The sequence below is a fragment of the Carex rostrata genome, chromosome 19 (assembly GCF_964058835.1).
Source record: "Carex rostrata chromosome 19, lpCarRost1.2, whole genome shotgun sequence".
Taxonomy (NCBI): Eukaryota; Viridiplantae; Streptophyta; class Magnoliopsida; order Poales; family Cyperaceae; genus Carex; species Carex rostrata.
Genome location: NC_135936.1, coordinates 5,472,083 through 5,489,468, shown reverse-complemented (window position 1 = coordinate 5,489,468; position 17,386 = coordinate 5,472,083). Strand labels below are relative to the sequence as shown.

The 17,386-nt window shown below is 36.0% G+C and overlaps 1 protein-coding gene across 1 annotated transcript; it reads right to left on the bottom strand.

The window, feature by feature from the left end:
- Positions 1 to 287: 287 nt before the first annotated feature.
- LOC144571516 (uncharacterized) lies at positions 288 to 6,038 on the bottom strand. Its single transcript, XM_078320842.1, has 5 exons — positions 4,017 to 6,038; positions 3,360 to 3,396; positions 2,647 to 2,766; positions 2,088 to 2,149; positions 288 to 682 (listed from the first exon to the last, which is right to left on the bottom strand). Exons 1-4 carry the CDS (start codon positions 5,781 to 5,783, stop codon positions 2,097 to 2,099), a joined length of 1,977 nt encoding a protein of 658 aa, XP_078176968.1. The 5' UTR covers positions 5,784 to 6,038; the 3' UTR covers positions 288 to 682; positions 2,088 to 2,096.
- Positions 6,039 to 17,386: the final 11,348 nt, after the last annotated feature.

Here is a 17,386-nt window from a genome sequence, read left to right as displayed (position 1 = left end):
AACTGTTCAGCTGGTAAGATCCCACCAAAAATCAACAAAGTAGCATCAAGTATTGCCAGTCTTTCAAATTCTACATTACACCCAATTGATTGAACCCAGATAACAAACGAATTATAAGCATGGTAGTACCTCTCACTGCAAAAAGCTATGCTGAGAAAAGAATATGAAAACTTGAACTATAAAATTAACCTGATTCCTATGAAGATTGCTAAATAAATATCTACAGCATACCTCTGAGAAACAGCAACACACCACACTGCTAGTTTTGGATGCAGACAACATTACACGCTAGCCAATTTAAAGACACACAAATCCACATACACAAACAATACGCATTAGAGCTACAATTAGACTTTGAAATTAAATGCAAACACTACAATACATACAGAATCGTTATGATCCAAAATGAACTTTAAATAGTTGAGAAGTACTCGGACTTCTTTCATAATTTATGCCTACCCCTTCCATTTGGGTTTCTCCATTCTACCAGCTACTTTACAAGGTCACTTGGTTTAGTTTACTCCTAAAACCCTAAAAACACAGAATGAGTCTAGTTCTACTGTGAAACAGAAACAAATATACAGTCTTTTCTAATAGGGTCGATACAACAGCCCATCACCATCAACAGCCATCAACAGCCAAGTTGGTGCAAGCCTCTGGAATCTATATCTGCCTTTCCAGCCTGTAATAATTAACCAGAGTTATATATATATCCTAAAATTCCAATATATACAGGAAATCACTGCCAAAACCATAATAATGAAGAGTGCGGGGTGCTCATATAGACACACTTGTAGCAATATGTATTAGTTGGTCAATTGGTCAAGTTTTTACATTAGCAATCTGGTCCAAGATAAGGATGCTGAAATCGACATTGACACAAATCTACAACCACTTTAAACAAAAAAAAAAATTGTCCATCTTAACGTCCATATCACAAAAGCAGCATGCTAATGCCCTAGTGTGCATTTTCACTCTTTTTTAAAAATATTGATAACATAACTGACATAGTAAAAATTTAGAACATGATATTCCAAAAAAGGAGCCCCTGAAACTTTATGGAAAAAAGATGATACTTGGACTGTATATGTAATTTACTCTTAGAAGTAAATTATAAATTATTCTTTTTTTTTTTCTTCTTCTTCTTCTTCTTCAAAACATTATTCTCAAACAAGTTGGGGTAGGCTAGAAATGAAACCCAACCAGAATCAACAACACAGGGACTTCCTAGGAGGTCACCCATCCTAGTACTACACCTGCCCAATTCGTAAGGGTTTCATTTCCATAAAGATGCTTTTTTTTACCGCTGGCTCGCCAAGCCTATCACAAACCCTCCTTTTTCCTGGCCTGGGACAGGCTGTGTAGAATTTATATTATTATAAATTATAAATTCTTATTTCAGTAAATACTAGAAGAGTTTATATATATATATATATATTTGGAAGGATTTCTGAAGCTTGAATCAAACAACAAATTTTCGTATAATTTGAAGAGCATCACAACGTTATACATATTTGACTACTTTGTTCTTATGTATATGTAAATATTATGGCATTGCCAAAGTAATAATACTTATGTTGCACCCAATATTTCAAAAATCACACCAGTACGTATAAAAAATAAAGCCCCATTTTTATCCTGAAGTTCCAGAGTTACTAGTCTAGTTGCCAAACTCCTCACTAGTCCACTTTGATCCTTACCTCACTTTTAAGGAAAAGGGAAAAGACACAGACAGAAATTCTGATAGATGATGATATGAAATTCTAAAAGATATCCCAAAAACATCTCATTAAATGTCAATACCAGTGTCAATTTCATCTCTTGCATTGGGTAAGACTTTTCATCTATAAATTACTACACAAAATGGTAGTATGGATTACAGTGGTACAAATCATAAAGTGCAATTACCAGGGACCAAATGTGAGTGGGCATTACACACATGCAATTTAAAACAAAAGAGGGAACAGAAAAAACAGAACTAAAGTACGCAAGAAAACTGAGCTATGCAAAAAGAATAAGAAGATCATCTAATAATTAAAAAATACCTGTTAGTGAACCATAAATGAAAATACTTGCTAAAAGTTTACCTTAACTAACTATTGTGCACCACCATCAGATCCATATGCAGATGAGCTGTCGCTGTCAGAGTCTGCCATATGCAAATCCCACGATAGAAAGAACATTAACAAAAAATATTGGTTTAGAGTCGGTTGGTTTCGCACAGGTGGAAGCTATAAGTTTCCATGATTTGTTTTCAATTTTTATTTTCAAAATTTAAATTTATATCCCTTATTTAAGCTCCAATGGAGCCATACAAGCAAACTAAATATACGAATCTAGCAGAGGAGACACTTTCTACAGTACAGTACATATTTCCAAAATGTCATGGATCGCAAGAGCCCACCCCATACTTTTTCTTTTTCTTTTGTTGACTCATTTTAAAAAAAATTATGGGCAGGGACTGCAATACCTTATTAAATACAGTGTATTTTTCGTTAAATATCAGAGACTTGAAAGTTTTATGGTGCTTCACATATATCAAGATTCAAACAAGGTAGAATGAAACGTACAAAAAGATCTTTATAGAGATTCAACCCTGCTGTAATTATTTGAATGTCAAACAAGGTAAACAGTACAAGAAGTTACCACTAGATGAGGAGCCAGAATCACTGCTAGAGCTACTAGAACTGCTTGATCTACTTGGATTTTCTCCCTTATTTTCTACTTGAGCTGGTGCATCAGATGTAGCCATATAATTTTCATCAGCTACACACCAAGAAATTAAAAAAAAGAGAAAAAGATGACATTGAGCGCAAGATACCAAATGGCAATTCCAAAAACCATCAATAGTATACAATATAATTTAATTTTCATAAGAATTTTGAAGCTAAGCTTAGTTCACCACTGGATATCGTGAGATTAGCCTAAAAAATCGTTGATTGGCTTGAAACCATGAAGAACCATCGATCTTGATCTCATACTACCAAAGCATTTATGTTCCAAAACAAACTTGAACAACAAAAATACGGAACATAAATGCTTGGCTTGTCAAGTATATCAAGTTCAATAGTATGAATTATTTTTTTCAAGCCGATCAGATGGTTGGAGTTAAGCTCACAAGCCCACTTAGTGAGCTTAAGTTCATACTAGCCTACCCAGAAATTGTTGATAAGAGATCCTTTTTCTTTCTTGAGTTCTTCCCTTGAATAGTTAAAATGGGTTACCAAACTGTATCACCACAGTTATGCTGGGCGAGACAGGTTCATTGGCAGATACCACCAAAAATAGTACATAATTTATCACATGGCAAATAATTTAATTATAGATCTTTGCAAATAACTACTTAATAACCATCTTACCTCTGTTTGGTGCTTCTCCAGGTGCACGCTCTTCAACCTTCAAAAATAAACTCACATAAACAAAACTCATTGAACATTCCAAAATATAATAAGATAAATACCTTGCACAAAACTGAGTTACTTTTAAAGTATACATAAACCTAGTCCAACTAATTATCCCAAAACAAACAGATATCAATCGATACAGGGTCATAGTAACCACTATCTTCTTTCAGCTATTAAGAAAAGTTTCGTGCAACGGTGTGTCAAAATTTTTCATTAGTTCAGTGTAAAACGAGTGATAATATCCTAAAATTTCTTGCAATAACCTGAATTACTTTACATTTTAAAATAAACCTATTCCTATTAGTTGGCCCAAAAACAGATATCAGCAGATACAGTGTCAAAGTTAGTAACCACTATCTTCTTTCAGCTATTAAGAAAAGCTTTGTTCAATGCTGTGCCGAAATTTTTCAGTACTTCAGTGTTAAACAATGGATAGTATCCTAAAACCCTCTAAATCATCACTGCCATGCGTTCATCATGTACTACTACCATACAGATAGTGCACCTACAGAAATTATTGAACAGGTATGCAGACTCTCATCTCTATTTACTCCTACATCCCTGCTGCAATCAATTAAAAAACAAAAAAATGAAGAGCTTTTGGTTACATACCCTTTCTTGGACAGTTTGTAGGGCATTTTGGCCATTATCCCTCCTAGCAAGCATTGCCAGCTCAGCCTTCCTCTTATTCTTGCTCAAATTCTTCTTATAATTAGTGACAAACCTATCAAGCTCCCACAAAGTCTCAGCATCCATGCTATCAATATCCACCTCTATCTCATCATCATGCTGACTCAATGATAAATTCTTCCTTTTTATTATTTGCACTATAACATCCAACTTTTCAGGGGGTAAATTTTGCAAGTTGTTACTCAACTTTCTCTTCTCTTCAAATGTCATGTCTCTCTTATTTGGGTCTTTCGCCTTAGGTTTCTTCAATGCTGGTGGCCGGCCCACAGGTGGTAACGGTACTGGAACCTGCACCTGTGTGTAATTACCTGGATGAGAGTGCAGCGTTGAGTCAGACCTCTCCAGCACAGATGCCAGTGGTGCTGATACAGTAGGTTTCTTTGGTGGTACTGGGGGCGGTGAGTGATACGAGCGGTGGTATGACATCTCAGCCTCAATCGCCGACCAACCCTCATCAAAAATTTGACAAAGTTGCTCAGCCATGAAATGCACATCCTGTCCTTTTGGGTTATATGTCATGGCATTATGAAAGGTGAGTCTGACATCCTCTGCAAACTCTCTAGGGGACTTGTACCAATTCATACTCAAACGGGTTTTGATTGTACCCAAATCCATTGGGTGTTTTATAATAGTTAAGTAATCATGCAAGCCGAGAGACACTGGATCAACTGGTTTATTGAAAACCCAGCCAAACTTGTGCTTCATCAATCTGGAAAGCAAAGCCGAGCACTTTTTGAATGCGTTTGAATAGAGTTTCTTTTCAGCCGAATTGTAATCGGCCTCTCCTGATAGAGCATGCTTCTTACTTCCACTTTTTGACTTTTTGTTAGACTCAGGTGGGGGAATCCTATCCTTAGCCAACAGAAACTCAGAATTGCGGTACAGCTGATTAGCTTTAGGTGTACGCTTCTCCTTTTCAAAAGATTCAGTCAGAAAGTTTTCGTTGCCAGAAACTGCAACACTTAACTGGCGGCGGAATGGAACCGATGCAGGAGGCGGGAATGTTGGGGTCATGGCAGGAGCTGGAGTTGGTGCTGCCATGGGAAGAGCCGAGGCAGGAGTGGTCACAAAATCTGGTCCCCGCTTAGACAATGGTTGCCTTGCTGCTGGGGTATCAGGGTCCGTAGCTGAAAATTGGGATTGGGTATAGCCTGCCTCGGGCACAGCCAGTGGTGGGGCTGCTGCAATGGCAGCATCAGCGGCCACAGCCTCGAGCCGTTTTGAGATAGTGCGTACCTGTTCAAGTTCGCTGGCAAGTTTTCGTTTTAATTCACGCAGCTCCTGTCGGGACTGGGAAGAGAGGTTTATCGTGACACTTCTTGAGTCGTTCTGGCCTGACCCGTGGGTCCCTCTATTCAGACTGGAGGCCTCATCGTCAGAGACTTGAACAGGTTCGTTCGGTGGATTGTTGACTGGATGCGGCTCGACAGGCTCGGCTGGGGCATCACGATGTGTTGAGCTGACGTCATCCGTGACAGGAACAGGAGGGGGATCGGGAAGCGGCTCCTTGGTTTGAGTCGGCTTTTGGTTTTGGGTTTGTTCAAGCGGGGGTTGGTGTGGGGTTTGCTGTGGCGGGGCGTTGGTAGATGGGGGCTGTTTGTGGTTCTTGCCATGGGATTTGCGTGTGTATACCTTGCTCTCGGCGTATCGCTGGTGCTGCACGGAGCCATCACCGGGCCCCGACGCCATTCATGTACGGCCCAAGAAACAAGAAACCCTAGATGTGGAGCGGACCAATTTTGGGAGAAACCCTAGATGGGGGCGAAGAGAGCGAAGAGGGCGAAAATACAGAGGAAATTTAGTCGATTGGGGTTTTTAGGGTTTTGCAGAAGGGAAAGGGAAACCCTGGAAGACGATCGATCTAGAGAGAGAGACAGCGCAGGAGAGAGATTCGAAGAACGGAGGAGAGAGAGGAAGTCGCAGAAGGGATTTTCAGAACTGCTTGCATAGCGCTTAACTGGATTTCCTGTATCCGATAGATTAAGAATTACGTGTAGCGGGTCAGATTAACATATGAATTTTGTACTAGAAACAACAATAACTTCTCTTGATAAACAAATCTTTAATTCACATATTTTATATTTCAAATGCTTTCATTTTTTGTGTTTCCACTATACCTCTATTTTTTTTAAAAACTTTAATAGTTCAAAATTTAAAACATAAATGTCAAAATAAAACTGTTAATATAATCTACATCAGTTTATCTATGCACAAGTAAAATATTATGATATTTCAACTTTATTGTATTTGTAAAACATCTATGCACAAGTAAAACATTTTTGAATTACTAGTTATATGAAAATTCATTTCGATATGATCAAAGCCGCATAATATTGTCTGCTGGCTTCATTTAGAATTTTAAATAATAAGTCCCAGGGACACCCAATAAAATTGTGTCCTGACCCGTTACATATAACATACTGTCAAATTTGACTACGACGAATTGGTTTCTCTGTGACACCGCGAGTAGATTCGGTTGAACTCGGGTCAAGTCCTTTTTATCCGGGTCGGTGGCTCCGTGCGCACCTGGTATGTGGTATCTTTAATAATTGTATGGTTCTTCTGTAACTTTGACGATGCTTCTTTGGTGTAGCACTTCATGGAAAACAATTCTATGCGGGCGATATTATTACGGAAAAATATATGCTCAAGGGAAACACAAAACGAATAGATAAACCTCCTCTTGATTCCCTCTGCCAATTTTGATTTCTCAGACAAACTTGGATTATAATCAAATTTCCAGTAAGTAGTCCCATGGATGGCAGATTGATACCTGTATATAGCTCATCAAGTCATCATATCGGTATATTCCCCAGTTTCAGCGCTTAGCTATTCTAATATTCTTGTTATATATTATTTTTATAAGAAAATGTAACGTCCTCCGGGCTATAGTCCTTCGAAAATCTCCGCATATAAAAACCTTTCCTTTTTAGCTTAGTTCTGATGCGCTTTTAACTGCCATAATTTCAAGTACAATATGTATGTTTACATGATAATATGTGTATGTTCACAGGATAATATGTGTATGTTCACATGATACTATGTGTATGTTCATAGAAGGTGGTCTCCAACAGCTGTCATGCGCTTTCAGCAGCTGTCATGTGTTTTCAACAGTTGTCACGCGTTTTCAACAGCTTTCACGCGTTTTCATCTGGGACCACGCGGTTTCATCTGCAGAACATCCATTAAACTTGTTTATAGGATTGTTTTCATAGTATTACAGGATTTAATGAACTTGTTTTATAGAATTAGTGTAAAAAGTCCAAAGATTTTCGAGGGACTGAGGGCCGGAGACTATTAGCTGCTTTCTATTTTTATAACTAACCTGTCGGTTGCCTCCGTTTATTAAAATTTTAAAAGTGATATGAAAAACTTAACTAAACTAAATTGATAGCAAAAGTTGGGGATTTTTTAGATCAATCGACAAAGATTACAAAAGATTTTTGTTGACCATTTGATAATTTTTGTACAATTAGTTTCAGTGTCCTTTAAATTCAGAAAACAAAAGGAATTAGGAAAAAAGTATCCTTTAAATTTTTGTACAATTAGGAAAAAAGGAATGGCAGATGCCTACCACTGTTGTACCAGGGTTGTGGACAGCTTGTGGCCAGCAGGAAGAATTGATTCGGCACTTCCTTTTTTTATTGCAACCTTGCCATGTCAGAACTTCATAAATCATAATGTTGTTAACTTGAACAGATTGGGTTATAGCCCAGTTTGAGAGGTAATACCATGGCAATTATTGGTCAAGTAAAAAAAAAAAAAAAAACCATGTCAATGCATGGCAGTTAATTCTGGTAATAAACTTCTGGAAAACATTTGATTTTGGCTAGGATATCAACTTTGGAAGGTGTGTTAGGGCCTATGGCATATGCTAGCATCTAATTGATCCTGTACCAGTACTGACACATCATTTTGCTTGGACTGTATGGGTTTGCAAGTTCTGGTACTGCTGGCATCGTTAGACCTAGAATAAATTGGAAACTACTAAAGTTCTGGTACGGACCACATTTGGGTTTCAATTTTTCCTTCCTATTATTAGATTTCTTTTACTTATCATCAGTCAGTTTGCATTACATATCTTGGTGTAATTTGTGTATAATTCTTAATTTCTTGCATGTCACTGCATGCTGCATGTTCTTTCATATTATAATTCCTAGTTTTCTCTTATCTCTGCGATTATAACTTGTTCCTTTCCTTTCTTTATCTAATATCCACATTCATAGGCCAGAGAAACGCAGCAGCTTTCCTAGCTACTTCTATCAACAGATGAAAAGTAAAAGAAAGCAGAGAAGCTGAGAAAGTGTTATCCAAAATAGTAAATAAAAAAAAAATAGTAAAAATTGGTATTCTACAAGTTTAATATATAACCAATTTACTAAGCTACTTAGTTTGAAGTTTCGAATTGGGTTTTTTGAATTTGGATCAGTAGCACTTCGGCCGAAGTGCTACCGAAAGCATATTAGTCAATCTCTCTTCTTTATTTTTTTTGAAAATCTAGCAGTGGCTGCCTAGGTGCAATTTTATTGATTAACTAATTAAACGTCTTACACAATGAGATCCTGAGTTAACTTAGTAAATTAAACAGCACATTGAACAACAAAAATTAAAAAAAGAAACACAACTTGCAGGGGTCTGCCAATAACACGCTAGTAGAACAATGGTAGACCCTTCCTGCACGCACTGAAAAGGCACTAGTCAGGTTCCTTCAAAAGACTTCTGTTCACCTGCTTTGCCTTTCCACAATTCTTCATCCATAGTACCGACTCTCCCAAGATCCGATACACTACAATCTGCGGCTGTTGCAACTTACCTGACAAGATTAGCTCATTCCTCTGCCGCCAAATCATCCAACACGTGCACCAAAATAGAGAATCCCATAGCTTGCATTGCGCTCCCCCTTCCATCTGTGCTTGATCCCTTGATTTGGCATATTTATCCTCCACTGTCATTCTTGGTATCATAATTTGAAAACCGAACTGCAATGAGATCCCAAACTAGATTTGCACCGCATTGGGACACAAAAATAGTAGGTGTAAAACCGATTCGGAAGGACAGTTTCGGCACATATGGCAAGATCCATCATTCCCCATTTTCCGCCTAACCCTCACATCCCTCGTCAAGATCTTCCCCCTGATCATAAAGTATGCAAAAATACATACCGTTGGTAGTCAATCTCTCTCTCTCTATATATATATGACAAACTAAATATAATTAAAAAAAATTGACCTATAACACAAACTTCAATCTGAATTTGCAAATTTTAATAAACAATCAATACAGAATGAAACCACTAAATATTAAGAAAATTCAATAAATTGAATCAAACATACATAACCAAACCAACCTATTTAATTAGTGTACTTTCAATCATCAAACATAGAATCGTAGTAACCTAAACATTTAAGGGATGCGATCCAATGACAATGAAACAAACTGACAATTTTGATATTTTTTTTTTTGAAATCAACTTAGAAAAACTCTAAAAGAAAACGGTAACTTCTTAGGTGCATATATATAGATAATTCACATATTAAATTTGATAACTTAAGTAGCATTTTACAAATGCACCATGTTCATTTAGTTCAAGCTATTGAAATGTTCAAACCATTCCATACATGAACATAATGAGAAATGCACCAAAATCCTCTCATTTCTAATATGCATGCATGTTGTGTGTGTTTATATATATATATAGAGAGAGAGACTAATGTGCATTCGAATGTATATGGGCCGAAATATATACATACGGTTCAAATTCGACTTTTCAAAATCCAAACGGTCGATCCAAACCGTTCATCTTGTTCTCCATATTAATATGTGTTTGGAGACCAAATTTTACATTTTTCTGAAGTTTTTTTACTATTTATCAAGTATTTTATAAAATTGTTGATCCAACAGTGGCTGCTGATTTTACTGTTTTGTTAAGCCACCATTGGATCAACAATTTTGTAAAATACTTAATAAATAGTAAAAGAATTCAGAAAAATATAAAATTTGGTCTCCAAGCACATATTAATATGGAGAACAAGATGAACGGTTTGGATCGACCGTTTGAATTTTGAAAAGTCAAATTTAGATCGTATGTATTTTGACCCATATACATTTGAATGCACATTAGTCACACACACTCTCTCTATATATATATGCATTATTTGAATCGTAAGCGTTAAATGCTATATTCAAACCTTAATATTAATTATTTATAAAATGATCAAAATTGTCAAGATAAATAGTTTTCAATGGATCTTGACCCAACATCATTAAAGAAACTAGTGCATTAAACATATTCCTCTTTTAATTTGCTGGCTTTCTTTCTCTGTTTACAATAATATAGGTAGGTGGTTTGCTCTGATAGTGCTGAGGATCCGGCCCTCCGGGCACTTCTCGCTGGTTCGTATCACCTCCTCTTATATGGGGTGCAAAGACTGCATTTTTGATTGAAACATAGGCATAGCTTTGTGTAGTAAACCTTAACAAGTGGATTTCTCCATGCATCTCTCTGTGCACCCGTGCTTGTGGCATCACTAGTGGATTAACAATACCCGGGTCGGGTATACCCGACCATACCCGCCCGTGCCCGCCGCCAGAGGTACCCGTGCCCGAGCCCGAGCCCGGGCATGGGTCGGGTACTCGGGTACGCGGGTACGGGCATAAACCGGACCGGACCCGTTTTTTTGGACCAATACCCGACCATACCCTACCCGAGTTTACCCGTACCCGAGTATTGTTCATCCGGATTCAAAATTCTGTTTTTCCCTCCAAAATAAAAACAAAAAAAACCAACAAAAAACCAGAAAAAAAACAGCAAAAAAAAAAAAAAAACAGAAAAAAAAAATCAGAAAAAAAAAAAGCAAAAAAAAAAAAAAAAAAAATACCCGTACCCGCCCTACCCGTCAAGGGTACACGGATACGGGTATAGGACGGATAGAGTATGGTTTTTGAAAAATATACCCGAGATACCCTTACCCTTATACCCGTCCTACCCGTACCCGAGACGTACCCGTACCCTACCCGGGTATACCCGGGGTACCCGTACCCACCCCAGTATTAATACCCTAGGCATCACCATCAACCCTAATGTAATTAGAAAGAAGTAGAAGTTTCATTTTCGTTCGTGCAATGATTGCAAAGTTAAGTATTAATTATAATTGTGTACGAGCAAGTTACCTGTAGTGGCAGTACGAAATTGTGTACGAGCAAGTATTATATATCTCCTTTGCCATAAAAGGTACTTATAGCAAGTTATGGCAGTACGAAATTAATAAATAATAGTACAAGATATGAGAGAAGATTGAATTTTTTTCATAAACCATAATTAATAAAAGGTTTTTTAGGGAACCAATATGATTGATTTTTTTTTTTCAAAAACCATAAGGACCGTGGGAACCCCACGGTCTCAAATTGATTTTTTTATTTTTTATTTTTTTTTTTTAAAAACAGATTTTTTTTTCAGACCGTGGGGTTCCCACGGTCTTAATTTTTTTTTTTTTTTTTATAAAACAGAATTTTTTTTAATTTTTTAATTTTTGTATTAAAATATTAGAAATGTTGAATATATTTCTTTGAAAATAGATGAAATACAATATAATTTGATTTATTAGAAATATTGCAATAAATAACCCGGATCAATATTTTTCAGGTCGGGTTTTTCGCGGCTGTAAGAAAAATTAATATATTTCTTTATGTGTTATTAGAAAAAAATAAAAATGCTTAGATTCTGAGTTATTGATCCCGGTTCAAAAGTCACTTCTAGATAATCCAGAAAATATTGTGATCCTTCTAGGACATTTAATTTATAAAAAGTTATATCTATTTTGAGAATTCTTTTTTAATAACAATTATTGAATAACTTAAAAGTTATTGTTTTTTTCAAAAATAGATACAACTTTTCATAAATTAAATTTACTAGAAAGATCACAATATTTTTTGGATTACCTAGGAGTGACTTTTGAACCGGGATCAATAACTCAGAATCTAAGCATTTTTATTTTTTTCTAATAACACATAAAGAAATATATTAATTTTTCTTACAGCCGCGAAAAACCCGACCTGAAAAATATTGATCCGGGTTATTTATTGCAATATTTCTAATAAATCAAATTATATTGTATTTCATCTATTTTTCAAAGAAATATATTCAACATTTCTAATATTTTAATACAAAAATTAAAAAAAATTCTGCTTTATAAAAAAAAAAAAAAAAAATTAAGACCGTGGGAACCCCACGGTCTGAAAAAAAAAATCTGTTTTAAAAAAAAAAAAAAAAAAAAAAAAATCAATTTGAGACCGTGGGGTTCCCACGGTCCTTATGGTTTTTGAAAAAAAAATCAATCATATTGATTCCCTAAAAAACCTTTTATTAATTATGGTTTATGAAAAAAGTCCGAGAAGATTGGGAATACCCAATTTTTTATTAATAACCTAAAAAAAATGATTTTAATGAATATGTCCTCCTGTAGCGGGCTAGTGGCAGTACGAAATTAATAAATAATAGTACAAGATATGAGGAGTTAGGCTAATATGACACTAGTGTTATATCAAACTAAATAACACCACATCTTAAATCCTTAGATCTGCTTTAAGATTCGTACTATCCGCTTTTACTGTTCAAGCACTTCATTTTGTACGAATCTTAAAGCAGATCTAAGGATTTAAGATGTGGTGTTATTTAGTTTGATATAACACTAGTGTCATATTAGCCTAACTCAGATATGAGAGAAGATTGGGAATACCGAATTTTTTATTAATAACCTAAAAAAAATGATTTTAATGAATATCTCCTTGATTTTTTTTTTTTAAATGCCCTAACCGCCTCTGTGCGGGGCAGCCCACTCTGACCACCAGATCAGCCCCCACAGGGACGGTCACCTAGAAAAATCTGACCGCCCCCTAATTGAGCGGTTAGCTATAGAACCACTATAAAATGATTTTTTTCTCTCTCCTGCCTACTCCAAATTCATTCCAACATCAGAGCAAAGGCAAAGAGAAAGAGCAAAGTTTTCGGAATTATTATTAAATAAAAATAAAAAAATTAAAGTTATAAAAATTTACGACATCACTTCGTAAATATATCAAATATTTTATTTTTTGGCATACACTCTAAATAAGAAAACTTTTTTTTCACAAAATTATTCAAATCAAAATACTAAAAAAAAAAAAGAAAAAAAAGGGCCATGGGGCGCCCCGCTAGTTACCATGGAGCGCCCCAGCCACGGGCGCTCCGCTTGTGTTTTGGGCCGCTCGTAATTCTGGCGGTAAGGGCATTTTTAAAAAAAAAATGAGAGACAGGGGCATTTTTAAAATTTTGATTTTTTTTAGGGATATTAATAAAAATGGCCGATATATCCTTTGTCTTGGTTAAAGTAATGAAGTAAATAAGGACTATTCAAACGGGCTGAACCAAGCCCAATTAACCTCAATCTTTGTACAATTATCATGTAAATGGACTTCGAATCATATATATGTTATAACGGCGAATATGTCCACACAATATAAGAGGTTACGGCTTAATTAATCATGGCCCTGCTACATATATTGTCCCCGCACCGGACCTAAAAATTATTTGAGACATGCCCGTGTCATCCTATTGCATGGCAATAGTGAATTGAAAAAACCTGACCGGGTCCCTTCGAACAGTAAATCCTATAACTTAAATCGGAGGTAATAGATTTCATAAAAAATACAAGTTGTGTCCCTCTTTTCTCCTCTCCGAACAGTAAATCTCTCCCTCCGCTCCCTCTCCATTTCTCCTCTTATGAAGCAGGTAATACTACTACAAAAAAACCCTTTTATATCGGTTAGAATCACATTCCGCCATCGGGGTCCGATCTGACGCATATCGCCCCGATAGAAAATGTAGACGTCTATGCTATCGGATCAAAACAAATGACGTTAATCAATATACCATCGGCAGCGCACCTTTGGCCATCGGGTTTGATGAACCCAACACCATAGCTTTTGTTTCTCCAACCGACGACGAATGTGATTAACGTTGTCCACTAAATTTCAATAGCCGATTGCAATAGTGTCTTGCACCATCTGTTTTGTCTGTGTTGGTGTTGGCAAATCCTAGAATTCTAGCGGATCATTAATTTCTGAGCCGATGGTGATGTATATATAATAATAATTATTTTTTACTATTAATTCTAGTATTACATGCTATCCTAGCCATTTTTAAAACACAGCTAGCAAAGCAAAGATAAACATGCATGCGCTCATTCCATCATACCCATCTCTCAACCAACAATTAAAATATACATACACAAATACTCTAACATATAATATATATCAATCCATGTCACAAGCAATATCTAAAAATAGTTTACAACAATTATTAAACATACAGAAAACTAAATGTTCATTATACCATAAAACTAAAAAGAGTTTACAACAATTATTAAACATACAACCAATAAACACAACAATAGTTCATTATACCAGAGAACTAAATGTTCTTACCACAATTATTAAAAGCAACAACAACAAATTAATTAAGTGTTTGAACATAAGAACCTGACAACAATAATTGTTTCAAATCACAGACAACTTGTCAAATCCTCCCACCGCCAAGTACCTGCACGACAATTAAACTGATGATAATTCCAAGAAGAACTTACACCATTTTACACCATTGCATACGGATGTCATGTAATTCGTGTTCTTTGTATGACATTTTGGACAGACGACATTTCATGAATAAATTAAAACATATGAATAACATGTATAATTAAGAACTTAAATATGAAAGGATGATAGAAACATGTGATTGACAAACCTTTGAAAAAGAACGTGCATAATTTCTGATGAGCGTCTCCATGTTCTTCATTACATAATACCCGGACTCTCGTAAATTACTTTGTGTGGGGCTCTGATCAAATGTGTATTGTTTAAAACAAGATCTAATTAGTAGTACAATTGCAACTTCAAATAAGTTGCAAGGAAATACTCGATTAAAATATTTCTTACTTGAAACATTCTAATCTCCAATGCTCTTCTCCCTGGCGTGTGCCGACCTCCCCGGGAGATGTATGACTTAAAATTCCTAGAATTATTAAATGCCAGTATTCGGGACGTACCTAGAAGTAGGCAATGGGAAGTACTTTGTATTTTAAATTATATGTATTTTGCTTACTGCTGTAATACATGAACAATGTAAAACTCCCGGTCATTGTTATTTGGCACCGGGTCCAGCAAGTAGGCAGCATTCTGTCTTGGGATAATAACAAGAAGCCTCCAACGTTCCCTACAATTTAAGTAATAAAATAAGATTCTTATGCTGTTAAGAATAAATAATAAACATAAGTATAATTAACAGCTTAATCATCTTTGTGACACGGTAAAAATACAAGATTCTTATCCTACAACTTTAGCAAGGAATTGGTCAAGTACGAAAGGGAATGTTCACCAGCATATTTAATAGCTGTGTCGCTAAGCTGATTGGGGTCCAGGAAACCAATAGTTTCATTATTTTGGGCACCATTAGGAATTAGTTTCGTGCAATACCTGAAAATAGTCAGTGTTAGAATGAAATAAATGAGTTGATTGCAAAAATAGTAAATTGATATCTTGCAAACTTATCTATATTCCGACCTGTATTTTGTACCAAAACCTGTGTCTAAACCATTAAATCGATCGTATTTCATTGAAATATATATAGAATGTGGGACTGTTGCAAGTTTGTTCTTATTTTGCAGGATTTAGGCGAAATCGAGGAAGAATCTGGATTTCAAAAATTTTTACACGGTCCATGTAACATCCTGTGTGGACCGTATCGACCTCGACTCGACCATAGACACGACTGCTGACTCAACCACAGAAGGAACACATGCACATGGTTTATATAGGATTTCACACGGGCCGTGTCAGGCAAATCCAGAAATAGATCAAGAATATGAAAACAAGGCCTATTAAAGGAAGGTTGGCCAGAAAAGCATATAAGTGGAATTTCTTGCACCAGAGAGCTCATTCTGGAGTAGAGAAACATTTTCTAGGGTTTGGATTGGCGACTATTGCTTGGAGGCAAAGTTGAGAAGCAAACAACGCGAGTTTTGTTGTAGATCTTCTTCTTCTTTGGGTTTTATCATAATTTCTCATTACCTTGTTTTATTTGCTTTAGAATCATGTTTGAGTAGATTCCTTAGTTTCTAGGGTTTTGATGTAATCGAATGTTTTGTTTTGCATCTTAGTTATTAGATTTTTGTGTTGAAATTTATGTTTGATTTTAATTGCTTAGATTAAATTGTCTGATTTTTATTGGTTTGCCACTAGATGCACGATCACATCTAAAGTGCATTTTAACCCTTATAATCTCTTAACCAAACTAAGTACATGAGATAGGTTTACTGATCTGAAAGGTGAAACCAAATAGTAGCCTTAAGGTGAACATATCCTCTTATCGATGGATAAGATGTTACCTTTAGAATACCAAACAAGCAACTAGGTAATTCGGATCAATATACGCAAGTTGAGGTCTAGAACTCGACGAGGGCAAATATTGCAATTCCACACCAAGTTAATGAACCAATATACGATAGTTGAGGTTTAGGAACATTAGGTCTGGTCAGTAGAACCCTACACAAAGGAACAACACATATGAATAGTAACTGGTGCATTAACTCGAGGCCCACACGGACTGTGTACGATAGTATCTGGCCCATGTAACTTGACACGGCTCGTGTAGGAAACTATACGGATGGGGTGCCTCGAGGCATAACTGAGATGAAGTCTTAACCCTGGAAATGCCTTTTTATTATTGATTTAAACCAAGTTAATTTATTTTCTTACTTTTAATTATTGTTATTGAACTAATTAGGAACTTAAACACTAGAAACCAACTTTTTCTCACTTCTAGTCGTTTATTAATTTAAGTAGAATCTGGTTAATACTTGAACCGTCCTTTAGATCGATACCTGAATATACTGCTCGATAGGATTGTGCACCTGTAAATCTGACTCGAAAGGTGTAACCAAGGTTTAAAAGGTACAGTTTACAGTGCTGAAACTTTGTGCATACGCTTTTGTGTGAACATAGATCTGTTTATAATAATAAATACCCACATCGTCTAGACTTGGATAATAGAGACGTCAATGTCATTGAAAGTCATAAAATCACGGAGATCTTTGAAATCCACTGTTATATGAAAGCTCTCATCTCCTAAAGCTCCTGGTCCGATAGAGAGGTGGAAGGTTCCTCTTTTGGATGGTGGCATCGCAAGATATATGTCATGCAGCAGTTGCAATTCCAGGTCCAATTCGTCCAATGCCTCTTGATTTACAAGCGGGACCCGACTC